Source organism: Heterocephalus glaber, unplaced genomic scaffold, assembly GCF_053883595.1.
Source record: "Heterocephalus glaber isolate CG9 unplaced genomic scaffold, H.glaber_assembly_v1.0 deba00000621, whole genome shotgun sequence".
NCBI classification, from domain to species: domain Eukaryota; kingdom Metazoa; phylum Chordata; class Mammalia; order Rodentia; family Bathyergidae; genus Heterocephalus; species Heterocephalus glaber.
In genome coordinates, this window is record NW_028258153.1 from 15,197,563 (window position 1) to 15,223,751 (window position 26,189).

At 37.5% G+C, this 26,189-nt stretch overlaps 1 protein-coding gene across 11 annotated transcripts in view; it reads right to left on the reverse strand.

The window, feature by feature from the left end:
• The window catches only part of Unc80 (unc-80 subunit of NALCN channel complex), a 219,931-nt gene that overhangs the window by 96,172 nt on the left and 97,570 nt on the right, over positions 1 to 26,189 (reverse strand). For 5 of the 11 annotated variants that reach the window (XR_015449083.1, XM_087205796.1, XM_087205795.1 and 2 more), the window contains exons 24-28: positions 24,892 to 25,063; positions 21,513 to 21,646; positions 16,307 to 16,472; positions 10,854 to 11,057; positions 8,816 to 8,916 (exon numbers count right to left, since the gene is read on the reverse strand). Coding sequence is in view for 10 of the 11 variants with exons in the window: in XM_087205796.1 (XP_087061922.1) it covers positions 8,816 to 8,916; positions 10,854 to 11,057; positions 16,307 to 16,472; positions 21,513 to 21,646; positions 24,892 to 25,063 (777 nt within the window). In the remaining variant the exon portion in view is untranslated. The remainder of the gene's footprint in view (positions 1 to 8,815; positions 8,917 to 10,853; positions 11,058 to 16,306; positions 16,473 to 21,512; positions 21,647 to 24,891; positions 25,064 to 26,189) is intronic. The other 6 variants (XM_013074516.3, XM_021263510.2, XM_013074515.3 and 3 more) reach the window with 3 other exon arrangements.

The window sequence follows — 26,189 nt, forward strand, 5'->3', positions numbered from 1 at the left end:
AGTTGATTTAAAAGATATGCTTATTCAAAAATAAGAAATAAAGAACATTATATCTGTAACTTCCTTTCTTATAGTGCTGGGGACAGAACTCAGGTCTTTGCACATGTTAGGTAAATGCTCTACCACTGAGCTCTATCCTCAGACCTTGAGTTTGTAACTTAACTTGTAAGTCGCCTTCCTCATAGCCATAAGATTAGTCAAATATGCAAAGTCATCTTCTGAATGCTTCATTCATGAAACTAGTGTGTCACCTTGACACCCTCCGAAGGACTGTGTGGCAAACCGGATAGAGAACATAAAAAAAGTTGACATACACAAGGCTAATCAAACCCATCCAGTAGGGCTATGCCACATTTCTTTAGGAGCTAGGGGACTTGCTTATTCTGAAAAAAGATAAACAACAACAATGAACTCTATACTCCTGTGAAATTCAGCTAACAATATTTCATTCCCTTTAAAGCTTTCAACAATTACATATTGAAATAGCCAGTTTTCTCAAGATTCCCTGTATATTCTCTGATATCTTTCTTTATTCTAACATGAGGCAGAACACATGTAGGAACTATGGGGACTCTCTTTTCACTCTCAAATCTGATAATCAAGAAAAACACTAAGAAAGTGAACCAAAAAGGCAAAATGTTGATGGACATGTAACAGGCCAAGGAAGGCAAGCTTAGTTCTTGATAGGATTGAGGTAATGTGGTTCTTTTTTGTCTGCGAGAGGATAGGATTAGTGCTCTCTAGAGGAAAATATTATATATAACCTCTATAATTTTTAAACTAATCAACTTCATGTTTTAGAACAGATTTAGGTACACAGAAAAATACAGCAGAAGGTATAGAAAGCTCCCATATATACCATGTGCCCATACACATACAAGCTCTCCTATTATCAACATCTTGCACCATCTATTTGGTACATTTATTACAACCACAGAACTTATATTGGCATATTATTCCCTACGGTCCATACTTCATGTTAGGGTACCTCTTGGTGTACACCCTTTGAGTTTTGACAGTTACATAATGCCATATCTCTACAACTGTGACTCTAAAACTTTCAGCTACCATGTCTAGTTATCAATAAATTACTGGGCATTTTAAGGGAAAGGACCAAGAGGAATAACAAGAGATTCATATATTGGAGTTACCAGCGATGAACTTTAAAAATATCAGTGATCAATAGTGATAGATCGGCACGCCCTACCGAGGTCCTGAGTCACGCGGAAGACGCCAAATCACCCCGCTGCAGACAGGCAGGGCTGCCCATGCCCTACCGAGGTCCTGAGTCACACAGAACACCCCGAATCAGCCCACTGCACACAGGAAGGTCTGTGCATGCCCTACCGAGGTCCTGAGTCGCGCGGAAGACACCGAATCACCCCGCTGCAGACAGGCAGCCACCTGGTTCCACACTACAAAGACTCAGAGGACACCAGACCACCAGACCAAGGTACTGAGTCCTGCAGTTCCCGGCCCAGAGGTAGGGGCTTCTGAGCCGTCGTCCCACTGCTCCTGGTCCAGAGGAAGGGGCTTCCTGGCCACCATCCCTCCCACTGCTCCCAGCCCACAGGAAAGGGCTTTTGGGTCACCATCCCTACCGCTGCTCCCGGCCCCTGTTCCACCTCACCCAGCTCAGAGGAGGTAATCCATGAAGGCTCTAACAGCCCCCTGGCCCAGTCGAAATGAGAAAACACATAAGTAAGTCTCAAAACCAGCCTTCCAGATCACCTACAGCAACCCCAAAGGGAAATGAGATGGAACACTCTGATACTCAACCACCTGGACCCACTGAACTGGCAACAAAAGGGGATCTGGAAAAAATGAAATCAGAAATAATTTCTCAGATAACAGGAGAAATTGTGCCCCTAGTGCAAGACATGATCAATAAATCTAGAGAGGAGCTCAGGAACATGATGGAATCCCAACATAAGAAACAAATGGAATCCATAAAACAGATGCAAATAGATTTCCAGGACATGAAAAACTCCACTGAAAGTCTACACAGCAGAATGAGCCAATGTGAGGACAGAATTAAAGATATAGAAGATAAGATTGCAATTAGTGACCAGGAAAAGAAAAATTGCTTCAAAATTATAAGGGAACATGAGAAATCAATCCAGTAGCTGCTAGATGATGCAAAGAAGAATAATATAAGACTGATTGGGCTCAATGAAGAGACAGGAGAGAGTGGAGATGACATAAAAAATCTCTTCACAGAAATAATGGCAGAAAACTTCCCAAGCAGGGGAAAAGAGCTTGACATACAGATAAGTGAGGCATATAGGACTCCAAATAGCCTTGATCAAAAAAAATCTGCACATAGGCATATAATTGTTAAGATTCCAGAAACACAACAGAAGAACAAAGTTCTCCAAGCAGTCAGAGAAAAGAAACAAATCACATACAAAGGAAAGCCTATCAGAATCACAGCAGACTTCTCAACACAAACCATCAAGGCAAGAAGACCTTGGAGTGACATATTCCAAGCCCTAAAAGAAAACAGCCTCCAACCCAGATTGATGTACCCTGCAAAACTATCTTGCAAAATTGATGGAGAAATAAGATACTTTCATGACAAAGAGCACCTCAGGAACTTCGTGAATACCAAACCAGCACTCCAAAGAATTTTACACAATATCCTCGGAACAGACATTGAGGATCACAACCCCAGGAAGCAAAGCAGAATGAACCCATCTGGCATGACAAGAAATTAAATGGAAAGGGGGAGAACCCAACAAAAAGAAAAAGTCATGGCAATGACAAGTCAATACGTTTCAGTTATAACCATCAATGTTAATGGTCTCAATTCACCAATCAAAAGAAATAGACTGGCAGAATGGGTCAAGAAGCAAAATCCAACAATATGCCGCATACAAGAAACACACTTAATTCAAAAGGAAACTCATAGACTGAAAGTGAAAGGGTGGAAAACAATACTCCATGCAACAGGAACCCCCCAAAAAGCAGTAGTAGCTATCCTCTTTGCAGATCAAGTAGATTTCAAAGTAATGCTGATTAAGAGAGATGAAGAAGGACACTACATCCTTGTAAAGGGAACAATCCAAGAGGAAGAGATGACAATCATAAATATCTATGCACCAAACACTACTGCACCCAACTATATAAAACAAATACTAACAGACATGAAAAATCATATATGCACTAATACAATTGTAGTCGGGGACCTCAACACCCCACTGTCACAAATAGATAGATCAACTAGACAAAAAATAAGTAATGAAATACTAGAACTCAATCGAACTCTTGAACAAATGAACTTAACAGATGTTTACAGAGTCTTTCACCCCACAAAATCAGAATACACATTCTTCTCAGCTGCACATGGGTCATTCTCCAAAATAGACCACATACTCACACATAGAACATGTTTAAGTAAGTGCAAAGGAATTGAAGTTATCCCCTGTACATTATCAGACCATACTGCAATGAAATTGGAGATCCATAGCAAAAGAAACTCAAAAAATTTCATAAACACATGGAAATTGAACAACACACTTCTGAATAACCAATGGGTCACAGAGGAAATTAAAGAAGAAATCAGACAGTTCCTTCAATTAAATGACAATGACAATACAACATATCGGAATCTATGGGACACAATGAAAGCTGTCTTACGAGGGAAATTCATAGCAGTGAATATGCATATTAGGAAAACAGAGTGAGCCCAATTAAACAACCTGATGCTGAACCTCAAGCTTCTAGAAAAAGAAGAGCAGGACAACCCCAAAGCTCATACAAGGGAGGAAATTATAAAGATCAGAGGAGAAATCAATGGAATGGAGACTAAGAGAACGATACAAAAAAATCAATGAAGCCAAGAGTTGGTTCTTCGAAAGAATCAACAAAATTGACAAACCTTTAGCCAACCTTGTCAGAAAAAGGAAAGAAAAGGCCCAAATCCATGCAATTAGGAATGAAAAGGGTGAAACTACAACAGAACCAGCAGAAATCCAGAGGATCATCAATACCTACTTCCAGAACCTATATGCCAATAAGATGGACAACACAGAAGAAATGGACAGATTCCTAGATACATATGAATTACCAAAGTTGAACAAAGAAGACCTAAAAATTCTGAACAACCCAATATCAACCAATGAAATTGAAAATGTAATTAAAAACTTATCAACTAAGAAAAGCCTGGGCCCTGATGGCTTCACTGCTGAATTCTACAAGACATTTAGAGAGGAACTGCTGCCACTACTGTTTAAACTCTTCAGTGAAATCAAAAGGGAAGCAATACTCCCAAATTCATTCCTGGAAGCAAGCATCACCTTGATCCCCAAAGCAGAGAAAGACCCAACTGAAAAAGAGAACTATAGGTCAATCTCACTAATGAACATAGATGCAAAAATCTTTAATAAGATACTGGCAAACAGAATGCAGAAGATCATCAAGTTCATACACCCTGGTCAAGTGGGATTCATCCCAGGGATGCAGGGATGGTTCAATATACGAAAATCAATCAATGTAATACATTATATCAATAGAGCCAAGGACAAAAACCATATGATTATCTCTATAGGTGCAGAAAAAGCATTTGACAAAATCCAACATGGATTTATGATAAAAAAAACCCTACAAAACATTGGAATAGATGGTCTCTACCTCAAAGTGATAGAAGCCATCTATGAAAAACCAACAGCCAATATCATACTAAATGCTCAAAAACTGAAATCCTTCACACTAAAATCAGGAACAAGACAAGGATGTTCACTATCACCACTCTTGTTCAATATAGTTCTGGAAACATTAGCCATGGAAATTAGACAAGAGAAAGAAATAAAAGGAATAAAGATAGGTAATGAAGAAGTCAAATTGTCATTATTTGCCAATGACATGATACTCTATATAGAAGACCCCAAGAACTCCACCAAAAGTCTTCTAGACTTAATAACCAAATTCAGTCAAGTAGCTGGTTACAAGGTCAACACACAAAAGTCAATAGCTTTCCTCTACACCAATGACAGACTCACTGAGAGAGAAATAGGGCAAACAATTCCTCTCACAATAGCATCTAAAAAACTGAAATACCTAGGAATCAACCTCACAAAAGAAATCAAAGAGCTCTTTTCTGAAAATTATAGCACTTTGAAAAAAGATATTGAAGGGGATATCAGAAAATGGAAAGACATCCCTTGCTCCTGGGTAGGAAGGATCAACACAGTGAAAATGGCCATACTTCCAAAACTGCTATATAGATTTAATGCAATTCCAATTGAGATCCCAGCAGCATACTTCATAGACCTCGAGAAAACAATCCAAAAATTCATTTGGAACAAGAAGAGACCCAGAATAGCAAAAGCAATTCTAGGTAACAGAGACATGGCTGGGGGTATCACAATCCCCAACGTGCAACACTACTACAAAGCTACTGTGATAAAAACAGCATGGCACTGGCAAAGAAACAGACTTGAGGACCAGTGGAACAGATTAGAAGATGCAGAAACAATGCCAGACACACTCAGCCATCTCATCTTTGACAAAGGAGCCAAATACCCTCACTGGAGGAAAGATAGCCTCTTTAATAAATGGTGCTGGAAAAATTGGGCTTCAACTTGCCAAAGATTAAAACTAGACCTGTATCTCTCACCATGAACTAAACTAAAATCAAAATGGATTAAAGATCTAAATATTAAAATAGAAACTCTGAACCAGTTGGAACAGAGGTTAGGTAGAACCCTTGAAGACATCGGTGTAGGAAAAGATTTTATGAACAAAACCTCAGTTGCCCATGAACTAGCATAAACAATCAACAAATGGGATGTCTTCTTATTAAAAGGCTTCTGCACAGCAAGAGAAACCACCAGCAGGGTGAAGAGACAACCCACAATGTGGGAAAAAATCTTCACCTGCTCTTCCTCAGACAAAGGTCTACTATCTCCAATCTATAAAGAACTTAAAAAGATCAGACCTCCCAAATTTAAAGATCCAATCGAAAAATGGGCATCTGAAATAAACAGACATTTCTCAGATAACGAAGTAGAAATAGCAAATAAATACATGAAAAAATGTTCAACATCACTGGTCATTTGAGAGATGCAAATGAAAACAATGCTGAGATTCCACTTCACTCCAGAAAGAATGGCTGCTATCATGAAATCAACCAATAACAAATGCTGGCGGGGCTGTGGGGAAAGAGGAACCCTGCTCCACTGCTGGTGGGAGTGTAGACTGGTGCAAGCACTGTAGAAATCAGTATGGAGATACCTCAAAGCACTAGGACTGGAAGTCCCATTTGACCCCGCTATTCCACTGCTGGAGATCTTCCCCAAAGAATTAAAAGAATCATACCACAGTGATATATGTGCACCCATGTTCATAGCAGCACAGTTTGTGATAGCTAAAACTTGGAAACAGCACAAATGCCCATCAACTGGAGACTGGATAAAGAAAATGTGGGGTTTTTAATAAAATGGAGTACTACTCAGCCATAAAAAATGAGAAATTAGAGACATTTATAGCTAAGTGGATGCACATTGAGGCCATACTCTTAAGTGAAATAAATAGGACACACATGTAAATACCAAATAGTTTCCCTGGTGTGAGAACCTGAAAGTGTAAATAAGGACTAAATGTATAATAGGTCATGTGAAATAGGAAGAAAAGGGGCAAAGGGGAAGGAAGTGGGAGGGCTAGGGGAAAGGATAGAAGGGAATGGGAGTAATATGAGAAAATGGAAAAATAGGAACAAAATCTTTGTAAATAGGGAGGAATGGAGGGGTTGAAGGGAGGGCTGGGCAAGGGTGAAAAATAAGAACCAAGAGAGACTATGTAAAGGTGCAAATTTCCAATAATGAATGTCATTATATTGTATACCTAAAATGTACCAATGATTAGAATGAATAATTGATAATGTAAAACAGGAAGAAAAGGTCCAAAGGGGTAGGGGTAGTGGGAGGGGCAGGGGAAAGGAAAGAAGGGAAAGGAAAAATGATGAGAAATGGAAAAAATGGAAATAAAGTGTTTGTAAATAGGGAAGGGTGGAGGGCGTGAAGGGAGGGCTAGGAATGGGGAAAAAATAAGAACCAAGATGAATTATGTAAAGGTACAATTCCCAATGAGAAATGTAATTGTGTTGTATACCTACAATGTACCAATAAATGAATTTAATACAAAAAAAAAAAAAAGATGAGTCTGGCCGACTTCTAGAAGACTGATAAAAAAAAGAGAGATTACAATCTACCAATATCAGTAATGATAAACGTACATCACAGAAGATTCTACAGAATTTTAAATTACTTCAAAATAAAGAACTTCTTAAAAAATAATAAATGTGACTGTTCAGGTTAAGTTAAAAAAATAGGCAAAAACATCAATTTATCTGAATTGCTTCCAGAAGAAAGAGAAAATCTGAATAGTAGTCTTAATTGTATTACATAAACCAAATCTGTAATTTAAAACTCTCCTTCAAAGAATTTTTAGATCTAAAAGTTTTTAGCAGTGATTTCTTTCAAATATTTAAATAAGAAACAACATTGACTTTACACAAACACTTATACAGTGTTCATGTGCAGTACATCCCATAGAAAACTAAAAGACATTTTTGAAGGATGTCTAAATCCTAAATAAATGGAAGACATAAATTAATGGAGTAATAGAGCATTTTAGATATTGGAAGGCTTAAAATTATAAATATTTCAATTCCTCAATTTTAATTGATCTCTATATTAAGTGCAAGGCTGCTTGGAAGGTTTTAAAAGTAGAATTGACATAAATGAAAACAAATCTAGCCAAGAATAGGACAGACCATTTTGAGGACAAAGACAGAGGACAAAATACATCCTCATATAAATGTTTATATGAGCTAAAGAGTATATGATGCTGGTTCTATGCATTTTAAAACAGATAAAACTAATCTATAGTGTCAGAAGGTTGAGTGACGGTTACTATGAGGAGAGGACAGTGACTGTGGAGGACACGTGCAGGGCATCTAGGGTGCTGATAATGTTCTTCTAGACCTGGTAGCGATTATACAGGTGTACTTACTTCGGGAACATTTACTAAGCTGCACCCATCGGTTTCATATGTCTTTCAATATGTACATTAGACTTTACCAGAAACTTAAACAGCTGCTTCAAAGAGTCTCCAAATCAGCCAAGTCTGGAGTCACTTTCCATAGTGAAGGCACAGCACTGCATTATATCTGACCCTAGTGCAAGTTAGATGGAAATCAGAGTGGATGGCGTCAGTCTCTATCTATTACAAATAATGGTGCTGGGGGTTCCCTGCAATTGTATACCCGAGCTTAACTTTCTTCCTTTCCTCCTTCTTTCCTCATATCCAGCTCAAATCTTGAGCTCCAGCCTATGTCCATAGTTCCCTTGGGCTCTTTCCTGCCTGGGCTATCTGGATATTCCTTTGAATTATGACCTCTGACTCTCTCTTTGACTCTCCTTGTCCTAGATTACGATAGGGTCCGTTACAAACCCAAGACTGACACCGTGATCTTGGTCTCATCTTCATGGTAACCTGTATAAAGCTGATCATGGTGCCTGCCATGTGTCATTCAGCTTATCTCCATCACCAGCCTGGCCTGGTCCCTTGTAGCTTCCCCTGACTTATGGTGACCAACAAGTGAGCCATAACAAGAGACCCTGGTCTTAGTTAAGTTTAAAATAAATATACTTTAGCCCCAAACCAAGCCTATTACATGTATATTCAGCTTAAACATAACCTTTTACTTTCTCATGGAAGCTAACCTGGATTGATGGTTTTAGTAGAGCATTTTGTGCACCTTGCTTGGATCTTCCCCAACGCTGAAAGAAATTGACCTCAGATTCCTACTTACATGAAGCCACGACATGTTCCTGTGGTAATTCTCCTCTGTGCCGGCATTGCTCATTCCCTCGGGCTCAATGCTAGGCTCGCTTGCACTCCAAGGACTCCCTTCTTCAAAAGAAAATACCAAGAAAGGTTTCAATGGTCTGTCTCCCTAGAGGGCATGTTAGTAGGTAAAGTTGTCCATGCTTTTGAATCCTAGGGCAGACTACCATGGCCCAGTGGGTTACAGGGCATAGGACTTGGTTGGAGAAATAATGAATAGGAGCTGTTTCCTCTGTCACCAGCTGCACTGACGATTTCAAAGACATTGATGATCTCTGTTATGGTGGCTTCCATTCTGAGACACAGGAGCAGAGAAAAATCAAGTCTTTGAATTTCTGAGTTGAGCCAGTCACAGGTTCAATGTGCCCAAATCCATTCCAGACTGACCAGACCTTACAGGTGTAGTTAAGCAGGGACACTAACTGACCTGCAGAGTGTACAGCTGCCTCTACTATGGCTATGACTGAGGCTAGTGCTAGTGCTCTAGCCACTAGGCTTTGTCCTCAGACTATTCAAAGACAGCAGCTGTCAAACTGTGGACAACCCTTACATTCTCTCTGTGGGAAAGTATAAAGGACATATCTGTTAGGAACTCACTGGTTAATATATTATCCACGAAGCTTTGTTCCCAAGTACACTTATGGGTTTTTTAAAATGATAAAACATTATCTCTTGCCTGGCTACTTTGAATCAACTGCTTGGGACAAACTGATCAATCTACACAATAAATTGCAATAATTTCTTCCAAACTAACTAGTAATAATATTATAGCTTCAGCCCCATAACAGTAGAAGTGTCAATGTTTTTTTCTATTGTCTCCTTAAAAAATAAGCTAAACAAAGATACATCAAGGAAAGGTACAAGTTCCCAATGATGAATGTAACTGTATTGTATACCTAAAATGTACCAATAAACTTAATGAAAAAATAAATAAAATAAACAAGCTGAATCTTAAATAATGCATAAATTAGCTATTTTCAAAGGTGAAGGTGGGTGGATATAGAAACGTTTCCTATTTTAAACCTTCTCTGATTAGAATATATTCAGCTTCTGTTTTAGCAGGATTTGTCAATCACTTATCTGCATTTTATTGCTGACTTGAAACTAGAGACTAAATGGCAGAGAATGTGCTTCAACATTTACCTAACAGCTGGTGAGTTCTGTCTTCATGCCTACTTAATCTTTTCCTTGTCTATTGAGATGCTAATCAGGGCCCACATTTGGACAAACACATTTTGGGATTTGAAATCTCTTTAGGTCCTATAGTGACAAACTACAATTCTACTGCTTCAAGTGTATGTAGAGCTCATTCTCATGTATTTAGCACATCTTACAGCCATCTTCTAATTTATCTTTAGAGCTTTCCTGCAGCGTTGGCAAGAAGCAAATAGAATTACTCACATTGGCTATTTGGAGAAAACACATTCCTAAAACATTGAGGGACTTGATTAATCCTCAATTTTCAGGCCTAGAGAATCTTTCCTCGCTGATAATTTGATTTTTTTTAAACTGTTAAATAGAGATTTTAAAATACAGAGGGTCTTTAGGTATCTCTCTCCCTATGGGAATTTCACTTGACTTTGAAGGCCCTGGTCAGAAGTATGACTACACAAACATCAATCTAAAGCTGCCTTTGTCATGAAAATATCTTCTGTAATGTTACTATCTTTGCTGCTCAAAGTGCACTTCTTGAAGCAGCAGCAGCAGCAGCAGCAGCTTCCCCAGGAAGCTTGTTATAAATGTAGCCTCTCAGCCTCCCACTCTGATCTATCGCCAGCTCAGAATGTGCACTTTTAACAAGAGTTCCAGGTGACACATGTGCGTGTTAAGGTTTGAGTAGCCTGCTCGAGAGGGTGTGTGGTTTTCAGGCAGAATGAACTGTGGTCCTCTGGCTCTGCTCTCCATCTATGCATGTGTAAGGAAAGGGACTTTTGGCTGTTTCAGGACCTCAGTCCTGGCTTCCTACCCCCCACGTCCCTGCACACCCCACTCCTCTATGTTACCTAGATCAGTGACAGTGTCCCTGCTCTGGGACAGCTGCAGCTCCTCAGCCTCAGACTCTGAGTCCTGCCGTGATAGCTTGCTGCTCTTTAAGCTGCCGACCCGGCGAATGCTGGACAAGGAACCCCCCTTCTTCACCTGGAAACTGCGGGTTCCTTTAATCTGGAGCAGGCGAGTACCTCCTATCCTGATCTTCCTGCTGGGAACTGTATTAAAAGAATAAAATAGGGCTTTCCCCCCCTTAGTTTTCCCCAGCCAATGTTATATCCAAGCTCTCCCCAGTTTGTCCCTGATCAGCCTCCTCTCTGTGGGCCTGGAAGAGCAGCCTTTCTGCCCAGGGAGCATCCCACCACGGCCCCCAGTCACCATGCTTTGTCAGGCAGGCAGGAGGCTGGGGCCACCAGGAAGGGCTGGTGCAGCATCTTTCTTGGACACAATGCTCATTGGGGCTGGGAACAATCTGCTTTCTTTCTGGCCCAGGGTTCACAAGCATGACTGTGCTTTGCAGCAGCAGCACCTAGAACTGTTAGTACATTCATATCACGTGATAGGGATTCAACAGAACCACAAACCATTTGTCTTATTTTTCTTTTGAACTAGGATTTACAGAATTCTGTGAGATACTCTTGAAACCCTTTCCTTTTGCAATACCTCATTAAGAAATAAAAATCAGAGGTGCTTCTCTTTCAGGCAGTCAGCAGTGGGTTCTGCTCTGCTCCTCGGCAAAGGTACTAAGGGATATGGTTTCACTGGGGTGCTTTGGGGGAGCATGCATGTGAAACGGTTGCATTTTCAGTGCACCTAGTGATTTCATAGCATCCTTGTCCCAGTCAAAGGGGTGATAAGATGTCAGTCCAAATGTTGCAACACCCTGAGCCAACCTTACAGTCTATGTGTACCAAGAAGATCATGCATAGTTCACCTTCAGTCATCTGGAAGAAAGTCATCAGTGGGGGAAGTGAAAGGGGGAAAGAAACATGTTTAAAGTTCAAGTCTATTTTTGTTTTTTAAATTAAAAGTATCCTTATTTCCCATAGTCACTCATATATATATATATATATATATATATATATATATATATATATATTTCTTTTTTCTTTTTCTGTACTTTTTTTGATGTTGTCAATATTCATTTTATAAGAGTAGGATGAAGAAAGTTTTCAAGGCTTAAAATCCATTATTAGGAAGGTGTCACTTTTATAAGCTTGCCTTTTAAAAATGTGAACAGGATTTCTTCCTAATTATTTAAGGCAGAGCTATTGATAATTTTTTGAAGTCCCAATCAGGAAGTTTGCATTTTAGTGTCAAGTTTCTCACCCACAGGAGAGTTAATATGTGGCTATAATAAAATTTGCATAACTCTGTAAAGTATTTGTTAAATGTATACTTTCAATATCATAGTAATGTCATATAAAGGATCCCCAAAGAATTCCCATTGGGCAATATAAATGTTGAATCTCTAGTCTACTCCTGTGATTGAGAAAGACTGAAATTATCACCTTTCAGCTGATAAAGGCCTCACAGAGTTCCCTGAATAAATCTGGATGGAATTTCACATCTGGAAGAAATTTCTTGCAGCAGAGTTTGATAAACTCTACAAAAACTACAGACTACAACACTGAATGTTAATTGTAATTAACTATAATTATAGCACAAAACTCACCCAACTGTATTTTTCAATATTATTTTTAGGTATAAATGACACTGTGATCCATCTGAAATAGGTTTGAAACAGAATATAATTGTCATTTTTAATGACTACTAAAGTAATTTCATGTCAAACTAGTCTGAGAAATAAGAGAAAAAGATTGAAGTGATAGTTCTTAGACTTTTACAGAGGCATGTACTAACATTCTTTGCCTGAGTTTTTGACACTTTCTACCCTCCAAATGCAGCAAAATAATCCCAAGTTAATGTGATCTGGAAAAGATTTAATGTTGAGAATTTATTTTGGCACCAAAGATAACTGAAGACACTTTTTAGCACTGAAAATCAGGATTCACAATTGTGATACTGGTTATTTACAAGGGACCCAGCAGTTAGAATTCAGTGTTGGTTTTGTATATGAAAAATGTCAGCTGAGACTGTACAGTATTGAATCAGCCTTCATCTCCATGACAACGTGAGCTAGTAGGAAAGTGAGATAAACTCATCTAAATTGGGCAACGACTCTCTTTCTTCCTTTTCTCTTACCCCACACTGTATCCATTAGCAAGTCCTGCTGGCTCTATTCTTCAACACATCTTAGGATTTTGAAAGCTCTGTCACCTCTTCCCTGGACTAATGCAACTGCCTAAAGCTGCTGCATCTGACCCCCACTCCACAGATCCAGTCATATTTTAAATATGTAAATCACAACACACACCTTATGTCACTTTAATGGTCAAAACTTCAACACCTCTCTGACATATTAAAAATGGAATTAAATTGATGACCATATCTACCAGACCCTATTTACCCTTTGTCTCACTGCTTTCTGACCCATTTCTTATCAGTCTTTTTCCAGCTCCTACTGTGGTAACCAGGCTGGGCTTTTTGCCCTCCTTCAAATGCTCCAAGTTCTTTCTGGCATCAGCTGCATTCTCACTCCTTCCTCTGCTCTCTGAATCACTGGCTCCTCCACATAAGGGAGCATCTCTGCCAATGTGAATTATGATCGGCTTTTCTGACTATGTCCCCTCCTGTTACGGGTCACAACTCTGATCCTAGTTCATTTTTCTTCATATTACTTATTGCCATTGGGAAGTCTAGTATTTTGTAGTAGCCACTGCCCTATGAATATGTGTAAATATTAGTCTTTAACTATTAATGTAAGTAAAAATACATGCAGGAAATTGTTCTTGTTCATTGCTGTGTTCTGGGAGCGTGAGATAGTTCGGGTATACAATAGGTGCTCAGTAGATGGATGTTGAATGATGATGAGACTAGGCCTGGTGTTTGTATTCTGGGGTGCTGGTCTTAGTTTGTCTTTGGAATTTGGGTAAACTGACTTAGACTCCGTTTGAAGATTTTAGTTTGAGTTCTAAGGATTAGCTCATATTAGTTTTTCTTGGGAGAATTTGAATTCTCCTAAGATTTTTTATTTCAGGAGCTGACATTTTTAGCTCTTAAAAAAACAGATGGTATGAAAATGTTTAAAATGTTTTAATAACAGTAGTTAGCAAGGTCCCTATTACCACCATTTTCATGTTGGTTTCCGCAGCTGATTCCAGCTTGTCAAATGGGCTAAGGGACATTTGGGAATCTTTGGGAAGATTTTTGCCAACTGATTAAGGATATTTCATGGCTATGATCTCATTTTATTTATAGTTTCAATTTTGCATTTTTCACTTATAAATCACTTTCCTGTATCAACATAGCCCTTCAGTGAGGAGAAAAAATACTAAGTATAGGAATGTTTGAACCTTAAAGATAGTAGTTTGCATAAATCACAATTATGAAACTAAAATGTTTTTAACAATTAATCACATATTTTAAATTTTAAAAATGGTACAGAATTTACTTTGCTCAAGTTTAACCACGTAGCTATTTGGAATTTTTATCCAACTATTTTAAATAATAATTAGCAGAACAACTTGGGCAAAAAATTGCCTTTTAAATTAAAATATCTTTGGGATATGTTTAAAAGACGGAAGTAGTAATTAAAAAATTATTGACTTGATACTTGTCTTACCCAGAAATTCCTCCAGAGTTTGCTTATCCTTCCTACAACCTGGCCTCTCTTCCCTATAAATTCAATAGAATGTGATAAAACGATTATTTGCATTTTGAAAATGTTGTGACAACATTCTGGTCTTCAAATTTCAAACTTTTCTCAGTGTATATACACTCCTTACAGGACAGTAAGTATTTCTCTGTATAGGGCTATTCCTTCTAAGAATCATTAGTTCATTAATCATGTATTATCATTGTCCATAGAACCCTAGAAAATATTTCGATATATAAACTGAGCTTTGACAAATGTGAAGATGTTCTTTTAACTGAAATTCTTCATAAAAGCATTGAAAGACAATGAAATTTAAGAAAAAGCAAAATCAGGTAGTGAAGCTCAAGTTTAGAGGGGCCTTTACAAATTAAAATATTGTAATCTTCATAGTATTATATCTGTGGGTTCTAATCTATATGTACATGATGTATAAAAATATGAATGAAAACAATTATTTATCAAGTACCTACTATTTGCCAGGTACTAAGTTTTTACTTTTCTTGTTTTATTTAAAGCTCTAAGCATTACAGTGCAAAAGGTGTTACTAACCAATTTTATGAACAATTTGTGGTTTAAAAGATAGTGGTTTAAAATTTGTCATTTAAAACTTAGACAAGATTGGAGAGCCACTATAATAATTCATGTTAAGGTGCATATATTTTTCATTTTCTATGGATTTGTTGATTGAACCCAGGCCCTTATCACTGACATACATCCTCAGCCCATTTTATTTTTTATTTTGAGAGAGGGCCTTGCTAAATCACTAAGTTGCCCAGGCTGGGCTCGAAATTACAGTGCTCCTGGTTCAGCCTCCATGAGTACTGAGATTACAGGTATGTGCCACCTGCCATACTTTAACATATTTGAAATTGGAATTTGTCATGTAAATGATGATATCATATGACACTAGTGTCAGGCAGCAGTTGTGATACACTTGCTACTGCTTGTGTCTATATGAACATATAATGCATTAGTAGCAAAATGAACAGAATGACTGCCAGTGACTTTCAGCCCCAAGGACTAAGGAGCAGTGGGGGGTGGGAGGACGAGTGAGACCGTGTCTGAAGTGTCTAGTGACAGTCCTGAAGGGGAACTGAAAGCACTTCATACCACTCCCGAGCTCGCTTGAGTAACTAGCACAGATAGCATTACTTCTTCTATGGATTCAGTCCAGAAATAGGTATTACTAACATTCTGATGGACAGAGGACATTATCCTACAGAAAAACACGAACAGTGACAATTCTGAGTTCAAAAGTAATTTGAATTCTAAATTGAAGGTAGTTTAGGAAAGGTATGACCTGTGTATTTTAGTTATACTTTTTCTGTTGGCTGCACAAGAATGATTAATAATAATAATAATAATAATAATAATAACAATTTTCATCTAATTAAGTCTGAAAGTCCCTTTTCAATATGAATAAAACACAAATTAAAGTGGTAAAGTGTTGCATAGGAGTTGAATTGAGAGTGTTTTTTCTTCCTTAATAGTAAGTAAAATAATGGTTCATTTTAAAGGTGATAGTGTTTTAGGTTCAATGGGATTTGGAGAATTGCTGAGCTGGAATTAAGTCCCAGGTTCCTCTGGCTGCAAAGTTGAGCCTCTAACTAGTATGGTTTCCTACCTCAATGATGCTACAGGGTCAGTACTGTAGGGAACCAACAATTTGTACACGTGATCTTGTGGTTTAGACCCCACCAGACCAAATATCCTATGAGAAACCCTGAAATAATCCTTGTTTTTCCATACCTTTCTTCTCCTCCACACCTGCATCTGATTTGAGGGTGTGGCTGCTGCTATGGAGAGAATCTTTGGAGTCTTCATTTTCATCTAGGACCCCCGCAAAGCTGATCTTCCTCTCATATCTGTGTCGGTCCAACTCAGGATCCAGACGAAGTCTGCAGCTCTCCAAGTCCTGGAATGCCAGTGAGGAGCCCATGAGTGCTGGCTTCTCTCCAGACTGCACTGGCCTGTGGCAAACCACCCTCCCTCGTGCATTACATGTAAATGAATGTATACAGCCAAATATCTTTATGTATTATCAATTTTAGACTGTGGCAGTGAGAAGCTATTCTTGAATTAGAAAATAAATAAAAATCTTTCCTAACTCTTAGCTTTTCCTTTTTACTTAGATGCTTTCTGTTCCAAAAGCATAGACCTTGTCCAAATCTAGAACCAGTTTCTTCACCATCTACCTCTGTGTCTATAGCTTGGCTGCACCTTAGGCACTTACCTGTTTATTAAAACAATCAGGCATTCAGTACAAATGTGTGAGGCATTGTGGGATAGATAAGAAATGGCTCTTTCCCTAAGTCCAAAGATAGGAGATGAGAAGACATAAATGAAAAATTCAAAGACTAAGAGACACAGTTTCAAAATCACATTTGGGGACTGTGGTCCAAGTGTGAGCTGGTCCAAGTGTGAACTAAACTTGGGGTTGTTTGTTAAATCTAAACTAATAGATGAGACAGTGTTCAAGTTAAATCTTGATAACTAAGTAATATTGCTTGACAAGTGGAGAAAGTCAGTTCAGAGTTAAGGAAATTCATGTGTGAAGGTCAGAGGCTCAAGACAGGATCGCACATCAAGAGAATTTCTTAGTGTAAGATAGGCTCCATCACTATCTGCTGATGAAGAGGATGACACCACACTCTCAGCCTGCAGAGAATAATTACTTAGCAGGAATTTGGCCTATGAGGCCAAAGTTGAAAATTTGACCTGTTCCATGAACATAGATTTTTTTCATTCACAAGATTGTGTTTAATTACTGACAAAGCCTTTAGAGGATTTGCAAAATTAAAAAAGTTAGTAAAATTCTAACCATTTTATACAATATTTTTCTAATTATGATGTAATAAGCCTCTGAATTAAATACATTTGGAAACATATTTTTATAAATTCAGTTTGCGCCAAAACGAAAATCTTATGCTTTCCATTGCCATAAATAAAATGAGATTTCAGCCTCTGGATGTTATATCTTCTTTCCTTTTGGATTAAGAACAGAAGTTACATTCGGGTACTCAGAAAATTATATTGTGTTCTCTGAAATAAAGGAGATACATTTATTTAACATTTCTCAAAATATTTCAGGAATGGAATTCTTTCCCTTCTAAGCAAAACATCTAATTCCATTGGGTAATAATTCTATAGTAATCAGGGAAATTTCTTATTTGGACAAAAAATAATACTATATCAATACTGATTTTTAGAAGTAGTTATCCCTCCAATATCATCTTTTATCTGTGTGTCAAAACCCTACCTAATATTTCAAAACAACATTCAAGACCTCTTCTAAGGTGGTTCCTCAGATCTTTCCAGCCCCTTCTTTGGCCAGCTGTTGGCCCCCTGTTACTTTCTCAGGGATGCTTTTATAGTTTGTGTCTGGAAATAGTTACCTAGGTATTCATTTTCCTGTTACAAAGTATTCTTCTCTATATGTTTCCTCATTCCACCCGGACATCCATCACAATCCCTTGTTCATGGTCTACTCCCAATAAATATTTGTTTGGACTTGATATATATGAAGAGTGTTCTGCTTTAGAATTTTTAACTTTAAGAACATTTGAAATCGAGAAGTATATATTTTATAACCTGATTTGTTAAATCCCAAATAGTACAGTTGGTACAGCTTCTAGAAGAATCTTGAATTAAAGCATCCAATATGCTGTTTGCTCCAATGAATGAATGTGAATATACAGAAAACACTTTGTTGTCTTTTAAAAACTATTATGGGGGCCAGGGATTTAGCTCAACGGTTCCTCTGCCTGCTTTGCAAGTGCAAGGTCCCGAGTTTGATCCCCTGTACCAAAAAAACCAACCAACCAAACAACAACAAAAAACTATTATGGGCTCAATTATAATTTGCTGAAAATTACTTATTTTAATTGTTATTCATCATTGGTTTCTGTATTTCTTGGTCATTGGCTATTGGCTTTACTAACTCAATTGAGCAACATTTTAATAGATCACTACCTTTGTAAAACAACATTCTTTATTTTTAAAAAGATCCTCTTATTCTTCTCAGGTTTGGAAGATAACATTTGGAGAAAAATTTGGTTACTATGCTCTCATGTTACAAATCTTGTAAAAATTCTTTTCCCTTTTTTGGATACATTTTTGTATAGCTTATTTTAAAAAGTGCATAAAAATGTTACTAAAAGGCACACCAAGTTATATTTAGGGTTCTATTTGGAAAAAAAATTCTTAATAAAAACACCGTTTTGACAATGTCTTAATGCTATGATACAATTTTTTGTTTTTATTTTACCTCAGTTCCCCACCCACCTAGTGGCTTTCTGGGTTTCCCTGGCTTTCTAAAAAAACAACTATGGTTAAACAAATTATTTTTTGCTTTAATTATTGTATTTAAAATTCTTCTGCTTTCTCATCTACATTTTGAATGTAACTAGTTTTTTTTTTTTCCATTAAATACTTCACCTGGAAATCTTCCATTTTGAAAATGGCCTTATGATAGTCTATTAGAAAGATTCTTTCTGGTAGAAAGTTTGTGTCCTAATTCTCATCCCAAAACTTCAGACCCCAGAATATGTTCGGCTTCTAATGGGATTATTATACTACCTTATATTATTCTGTACATTCAGGTAGCTATTATTTTTACTGTAGTAAAATGTTACTGAACTAATAAAACACTTCAAAGATATGTAAGTAACACTGGAAGAAAGCGTTTTGTTTAAAGTTGAGACTATTTAGTTTTGGCTATATTTATGCTTGATCGGTAGATTCACTGTTCAGAATTTGTCAAAAATATATTCAGTTCTTAAAAAGAAGGAAATACTGTTATATGTGACAATGCGGATGAATATTCCTTGGGCACATTAAGCTCAATGAAATAAATTAGTTACATTAAAGACAAATGCATTATGTATATATGACAAATGTATTACATATAATATGAAGCATCTAAAACAGTCAAGTTAATAGAATAAAAAAGTGAAGTGTTTTCCAGGGGTTGTGGGGAGGGGAAAGTGGTGACTTACTCGACAACAGACATGAAATTTTAGTTAAGCAAGATGAATATATGTTGGGAGATCTGCTGCAAACATTGTATTTAACATCAACAATAATGTATTACACACTTAAAATTTGTTAAGAGGATTCATTTTGTGTTATGTGTTCTTACCACAATTAAAAAATATCATACGCATTTCTGTGTTGATAAAGCAGTTCCATAATACTCATTGATTTTTTCACAGTAATTTAGAATGTGACTTTACTGCATTACCAATAATAGCCTAATATTAAAACACTTATTCTCCCTTTATTTTATGAAAGCCATATGCCAGCACAATACATAAACCCACACTTAACAATGAAAGTATTAGTTTAATGAATAAAAAATTTCTTCAACCTAGCTAAAGGTGATGCAGAAGTAAAAACTTTTCCTCTTGTTGATTAAATGACTGAAGCTCTTGGTTTAGATTCATTCCTTGGCATTTCCTACAAGTCTTCCATTTGGTTATACAACTTTTTTTTAACTTTTGATTTAAAATTAAAATTTGTCATAATAGTAATGGATATTGAATTATAGCTTTAGAGCATTAAAATGGAGAGCAAAAGTATTTTAGCCATTTTTTATCACATGTGGATCAAATTGGTGAGCAATTAGACTCTTAAAATATAAAAGCAGATGTATCTTGTGTTTTTATGAGATCTTCAGTATAACTAGAAGGGTGAGAGAGGCCTACTTATAAGGTGCTTTGTTATATTGATTTTAAGTACATATGCTGAAGAACCCTTATTTGACTTTATAGAGTAGTCACAATGAAATAGTGAAAATGACAATTTAGAAAATCAAAGAACCTAGTTAAGATAAAGGTAACTGAAGGGCAGTTGAAGCAATATCCTTTTCCAATATCCAAATGGTACAGTTTCACAGTCCAAATGTCAGTATGCTTGACTTGAAAACATATATTTTACCCATAAATACTCCCAACTTGAAAATATGCATTTTATGTTTTAGGGTGGAGGAGATGGGCTTTCTATTTCTAGATCATTGGAAAACTCAAGGCACAGGTGCTACTCTGTGGTAACAGAGCACTGATTCTTCTATTCTGAAGCCAAGTCAGGACTAGGGTGCTGCCTTGCTCACACTGAATTTAGTTTAAAAGGTAGGAGAGGCAGCGAACACTAAAATTTGCTTCATTGGAAGCACAAAGATTGCTACTGTCAATAGTTTTTCTGGGTGAGTAGTTTAGGCCTTGTGTAAAAGGAAAGAAAAGAAAAGACTACCTGGTACACCTGCTGGATGTCACTTGTGATGAAGGAACCACTGGACACTTGTTGCCCATTAGGGAACTAGAAGCCAAGGAAGGACAGCTCTGAGGAGTGCCCTGGGACCACAGGCTCTTATTTAGTATGTGTGTGTGTAGTACAGCTACACAAATTAGGTTCCGATGGCCTGTGGCACATGAATGTATATTTGTATATGTATGTGTATATGTTTGCATGTGGTCATGTTTTCTGCCCATCCATAGTCCCTAAGAAATGCTACATAAATAACAATATATACTTGAGAATGTTTAGACACTAAACACTAAAGCTATAATTTATGTGAGAAAACTCACTGGAGCATATTTCTATATAAACTTATGTGCAGTTAGTACAAAATATCTGTCAGTCATTTTGGGAAATGTTGGTCTTCAAACTCCTCATAGTCTGCAGAGTAACAGACACTGAAGGCCCTGAAGTATTCTCAGCATAACTTGTGGTGATCAAACATTGTACCTGAAGGCGCTACCTCTGAGTCATTTCAAAGTCAACTTTGGAATTATTTTCTAGAGAAAAGAGAGTTTCTTTGTATGTATAAAAAACTGGGTAGAATTTTTAAATTACGCATACATTGGGCCATAGGGCATTTAAGGAAACTGTTACTACTGGAAACCTAGTCACGGTCTGGCCTAAGCCATCTGATTACTGACATACACGCTGTACTTACCACCAGAGGCTCAGTGCGAGGTCTGGGCAGGCAAGAAAAGGTCTCCCTTAGGAAGGTGGTAATCTCCAAGAGAAGCTGGCACGCTGCCATCTTCAAGGCAAAGGGGCAGCCACATTTAGAGGGGTTCACAGTACCTAAAGAATGAAAGAGTTCTTTCATAAGAAGACAGATCAAGAACAGAGAGGCACAGTTTGATGGATCTAGCTACACACATGTAAAATCAATTGAGAACATTACTAACACAAGTTCAGTTTAGCTACTCCTTTTAGCATAATCTATTCATTGCCATACACCTGTCTTCCTCCATTTTGCATTTCTGTAGCCAGTGCTTTAATATTAAAATATCAGATAATCAGAACTAAGAATATTTTCCTTAAAGCATTATAAAGTAACAAAATATAGCCCCAACTAAGCTAGGAAACCTTTTAATGACAACAGAAAAAAAAGGAGTCTTTCATTCACTACACATAGACTTATGTATACGACAATGAACTAGATTTGGAACTACTGTGTCTGTGCAACAGTGACAAGAGAATACATTCTTACCTGGTCACCTATATCACAGTTTACAAATTTAGCCTATCATAGTAAGGCACAGTTGCAAAAGAATTATGCAAATGTTCCTTTTAGCTCCAAAGAACACTGGTCTTTAATTAGTAAGACGCTGTATCTACCACAGGCCAAATAATGAGTTTTGGCCTAAAAACAGACAATGTCCAAGGTGACACCATGGAGACTTTAAAAATTCCCAGAATTATTTCTCAAATATGTGTCATAACAAATCAGATGACTTAGTGCTTAGCAAAGAAAACCAATGCCACGTACTGTTCTCCCTCTTGAAAAAGAAAATGGTTATCTATTTTGAATGAATCAAGTCATCAATAATCACAATGTTGTTACAGGTCAGCATTATTAAAACTTCTTTAAAATGTGTGCTAGTGTGTAAGCTTTCTGAATTGAATAGCATACATACTTTAGGATGTCTTACATAGGTAAGACATTATGGACTTCTGAAAATACCTGAGCTATTGTTTCTTCCTGAAAACCATTATTCTCTCTCCAAAGTTAATACATGGTTGGAAACCTTGCTTCTCATTAGGAATGGAAAAAAACAGGCTCCTGTAGAATTTTCAAACTGAAACTTGTTTGCACTGTATTTAGCTTTTAAATATAAAGATGAACTATGTGTTAACTTGACACTTAAATATACATATCAATTTACATTCAGTGGGGATACATAGTTTTTGTTGTTTGGTTTTTTTTTTTGGTACCGGGGATCAAACTCAGGTCCTCAGCTTGCAAGGCTGGCGCCAGAACCACTGAGCTAAATCCCCGGCCGGGGATACATAATTCTAAACCTTTTCATTGCAACAATGTTTGAAAAGAATTGAACACCAGATATTCAGTGTAAATTTCTGTCTGTCCTTTTACTCCTAAGGTTGTATCACCCAGACCCTTATTATTCCTATAGCAAATGAACTTGGTCTTAGTCTGGACTGTCATGATTATGTCTGAAGTGTTCTGTAGTGAACCAGAATGGAGTTCTGCATGGTCTCAACAATGAGCTGACCCACCAGTTTTAACACAGTAAACGATACTTTTGTGGTCTAACGGAGGTTGGAGCTTACTCTGGCCTACAAAGATGAATCTAATGTTGCTTCAGCTCCCCTCTGTTCTGAAGGGGCCCTGAAAGATCCAGCACAGTTTGGTGAAGCCTTCTGACAGGATGGGTTTTATGTCAGACCTTCACTAGTTTTGGTGCTTGCTAGATGGTCCACAAGTCTTCCTATAGGTTAAATCCAATTGGGAGTCTCCTAAGATTGTGTTGTTATCTTTGGGGTAAACTTTCATTATTAGGCTGAAATATTTATGTGACAATTTGGTACTTTGTGAACAATTAAGTCAAGAAGATTTTTTTTCTGATTTGATCAGGTCTTAGACAGGGAAAAATACTGGGGAAAAATGAAAAGAGATCCTTAGTGTCAAAGTGGAAAGGTAGACCAAAAGTTTTTTCTTTCATTATCATTTAGTCCTGCCCAATGTTATATTCTAGTTACCCTTTTACCTTTCATGGCTGTAAGGATGCAGTACATTTGACATCAATTAACTAAGAACAATCCTTAAAATCAAACCAGAAAACTTGAATGTTGAACTACCAGAAAAGGTTAAAAGTATCATATAAAGATACTAATTCTATAACGTGTTTGGAAGTTTATACTCATAAAAGGCATACAGACACATGTATGTGTATATATACATATATACATGTTTGTATGACACACAGCAAATGTATGCACAAACTGGTAGAGGAGATGGATGTAAGAGAAGCTTCTGTATCTACTTTGCTACCATAAGAGAAGTTTCTGTATCTACTTGCCACCATCTAACAATACAGTACAGCAGACTATTGGAGACTTTTGCAGTTAGGTTTTAGTTTCCTGCCCAGTATACGATGCAGACCTGAGAAATCAAACTAAAAGACAGAACTAGGAGAGAAAGCGGGGAGCCAGGACGACCAATGCTGATGCAACCGATAAAGATGCTGGCCAGCCCAAGCCATTGATTTTTATCAGTAATCAAGTAGGGTAAAGGTAAGCTACGTGCAAGGGCAAGAATATGTAAGAGGATGTGCAATTGTGCAGTTTCTATGGAAACTAATGTAAGCAAGACTCATAAAGGACAAGACAAAGCATGCTCAAGTTAGGAACAGAATAGACAAAATATATGGTTGTAATTAGAACATTGTCCTTCTAGTAAGAAGGTTATAGTTGTGGGAATGAAATTTGGTTGCGAGTTACTCTGACCTCAGCACATAGGCTTCAGCCAGACTCACTTCTATAAACGAGCCAATTGTGGGGTTAACTCTTTACAGCCTGCTTTGGGCATAATCAATATTATGGTCTCCTGCAGCACACTGTCAAGGTGAAAGCAAACTCTATGTAAATATTTTAATATCATATTAAATACTGTAATATTCCTTGATTAAATATTTTAGTGATTTGGAAAACATTTCCTGTTCATTGTTATTTTGTCTTATATTATTTCTAGGAGCAATAACACCTGACAAAACCTCTTCTAGGACAGTGACTTTTCACAACTGTATTCTCAGACAGATGCTCTCAGAGAGGCCCGATACCCATGTATAGACAATAGCAAAAGTTAGAGGGTAGAAGGGATGGACTTTCCACATGGCCAGCAGCTCTCTGCCCCGTGTCCCTTCTCTGTCTGGTTTCTGCTCTCTCATTGTGTGGCTTTATGCACATGCTTTATATTCACGCATAGGGAAAAGGGGGAACGAGGTGGTGGGAATCATGGGAGGGTGGTAAGAATATGAGAGAGGAGAAAGAAATAATAAGGCTCCTCAAGCAGAGGTTCTTACAAGCAGGGGTTCTTGTAGTAAAGGGAGTCTCCTTACTGTCATCTAAAAAGTCTTCCTCCTCATCCTCCTTTCTCAGTCTCCTCTTGGTCTCCTCGTCGTAAATGAGGCCCAGCAAGCTGGCTGGGCTCTCACTCTCCCCATGGCACAGCTCATTCAACCGCACGCCAATTGCCTACCACGGGGGAAAAAGAATGAAACAGCACAAACGTGTTAGGCTCTAGAACAGGGTCTCACATTGCAGAGGGCATAATCAACCAAGGAAGGCGTTATTTCTAGAATAATCCTCTTCTGTAAGCTGTCATTTTTAACAGAAGATTTTACTGCACTAGCAATGAGAAGGCAAAGATTCTTAGAAAGCTTCTGATTGAGCTATTTTCCGAGAATGTCAGTGTCGTGTTCATGAGTTTGTAATGAGTTCACAGTATAATAATTCTGGTATTACAATTTTATTTATATCTGCTATTATGTATGCACTTATTGGATTTTATAGACTTTGTTTCCCCTTTCATAATACTCTATGAGTTAGTATAAATGCTAACTTCTCTTTCAGTAGAGTATAGAACAACTACATTAGAGATATCACCTAATAACACAGCAGGTTGACAAAACTCACTTTTATACAATTCTCATAAAGTCAGTGCTGCTCTTCTGAGTCATCATGCACTGTTGTATGATTTATCAAAAGGAATTTTCCAAAAGAAGAGACAGAAGACACTACCTCTATGTAATTCCTTCTCTACACCAACTATACACTGGATGCAAAAATGGAAGAGACATTGACTATGGGATGAGAGTCAGGGAAAAAGCTGAGAGGAGCACTGAACTTTGGGTTTAACAGTTTGGCTTTCTGTGCATGAGTAAGAACCAATTCTGGATGGCTTTCTTCTTTGTTCCTAGGTCATACTTTTCAAATACTTAGAAAAGTTACTAAATTCTGGATATGCAAGAAATAAGACTTGCATACAAGAAATTAGACTTAGTGTTGGAAACTAACATGTGTCCACTGAAATAACACATTAAACAACTGAAAACACTTTGTGGGTTCAGAAGAAAGAGATTAAATTCAGTTCACACAATCATAGAAAGTCTCAGTGCTATAGGTGTTTGGCTGATGGAAAATAGACATTACTCAGGGGGAGAGTCCTAAAAGATACATATTCGGGAAAAGGCACTGTGTGTTAGGGAACTGAAAAGTAGGTCATCTGATTGAAGCATGATTTCATGAGAGCACATCATGTGCTGGAAGGCTGGAAAGGTAGATTAGAACTGAGTATCCATTTGAGAGACATTGTGCTAGC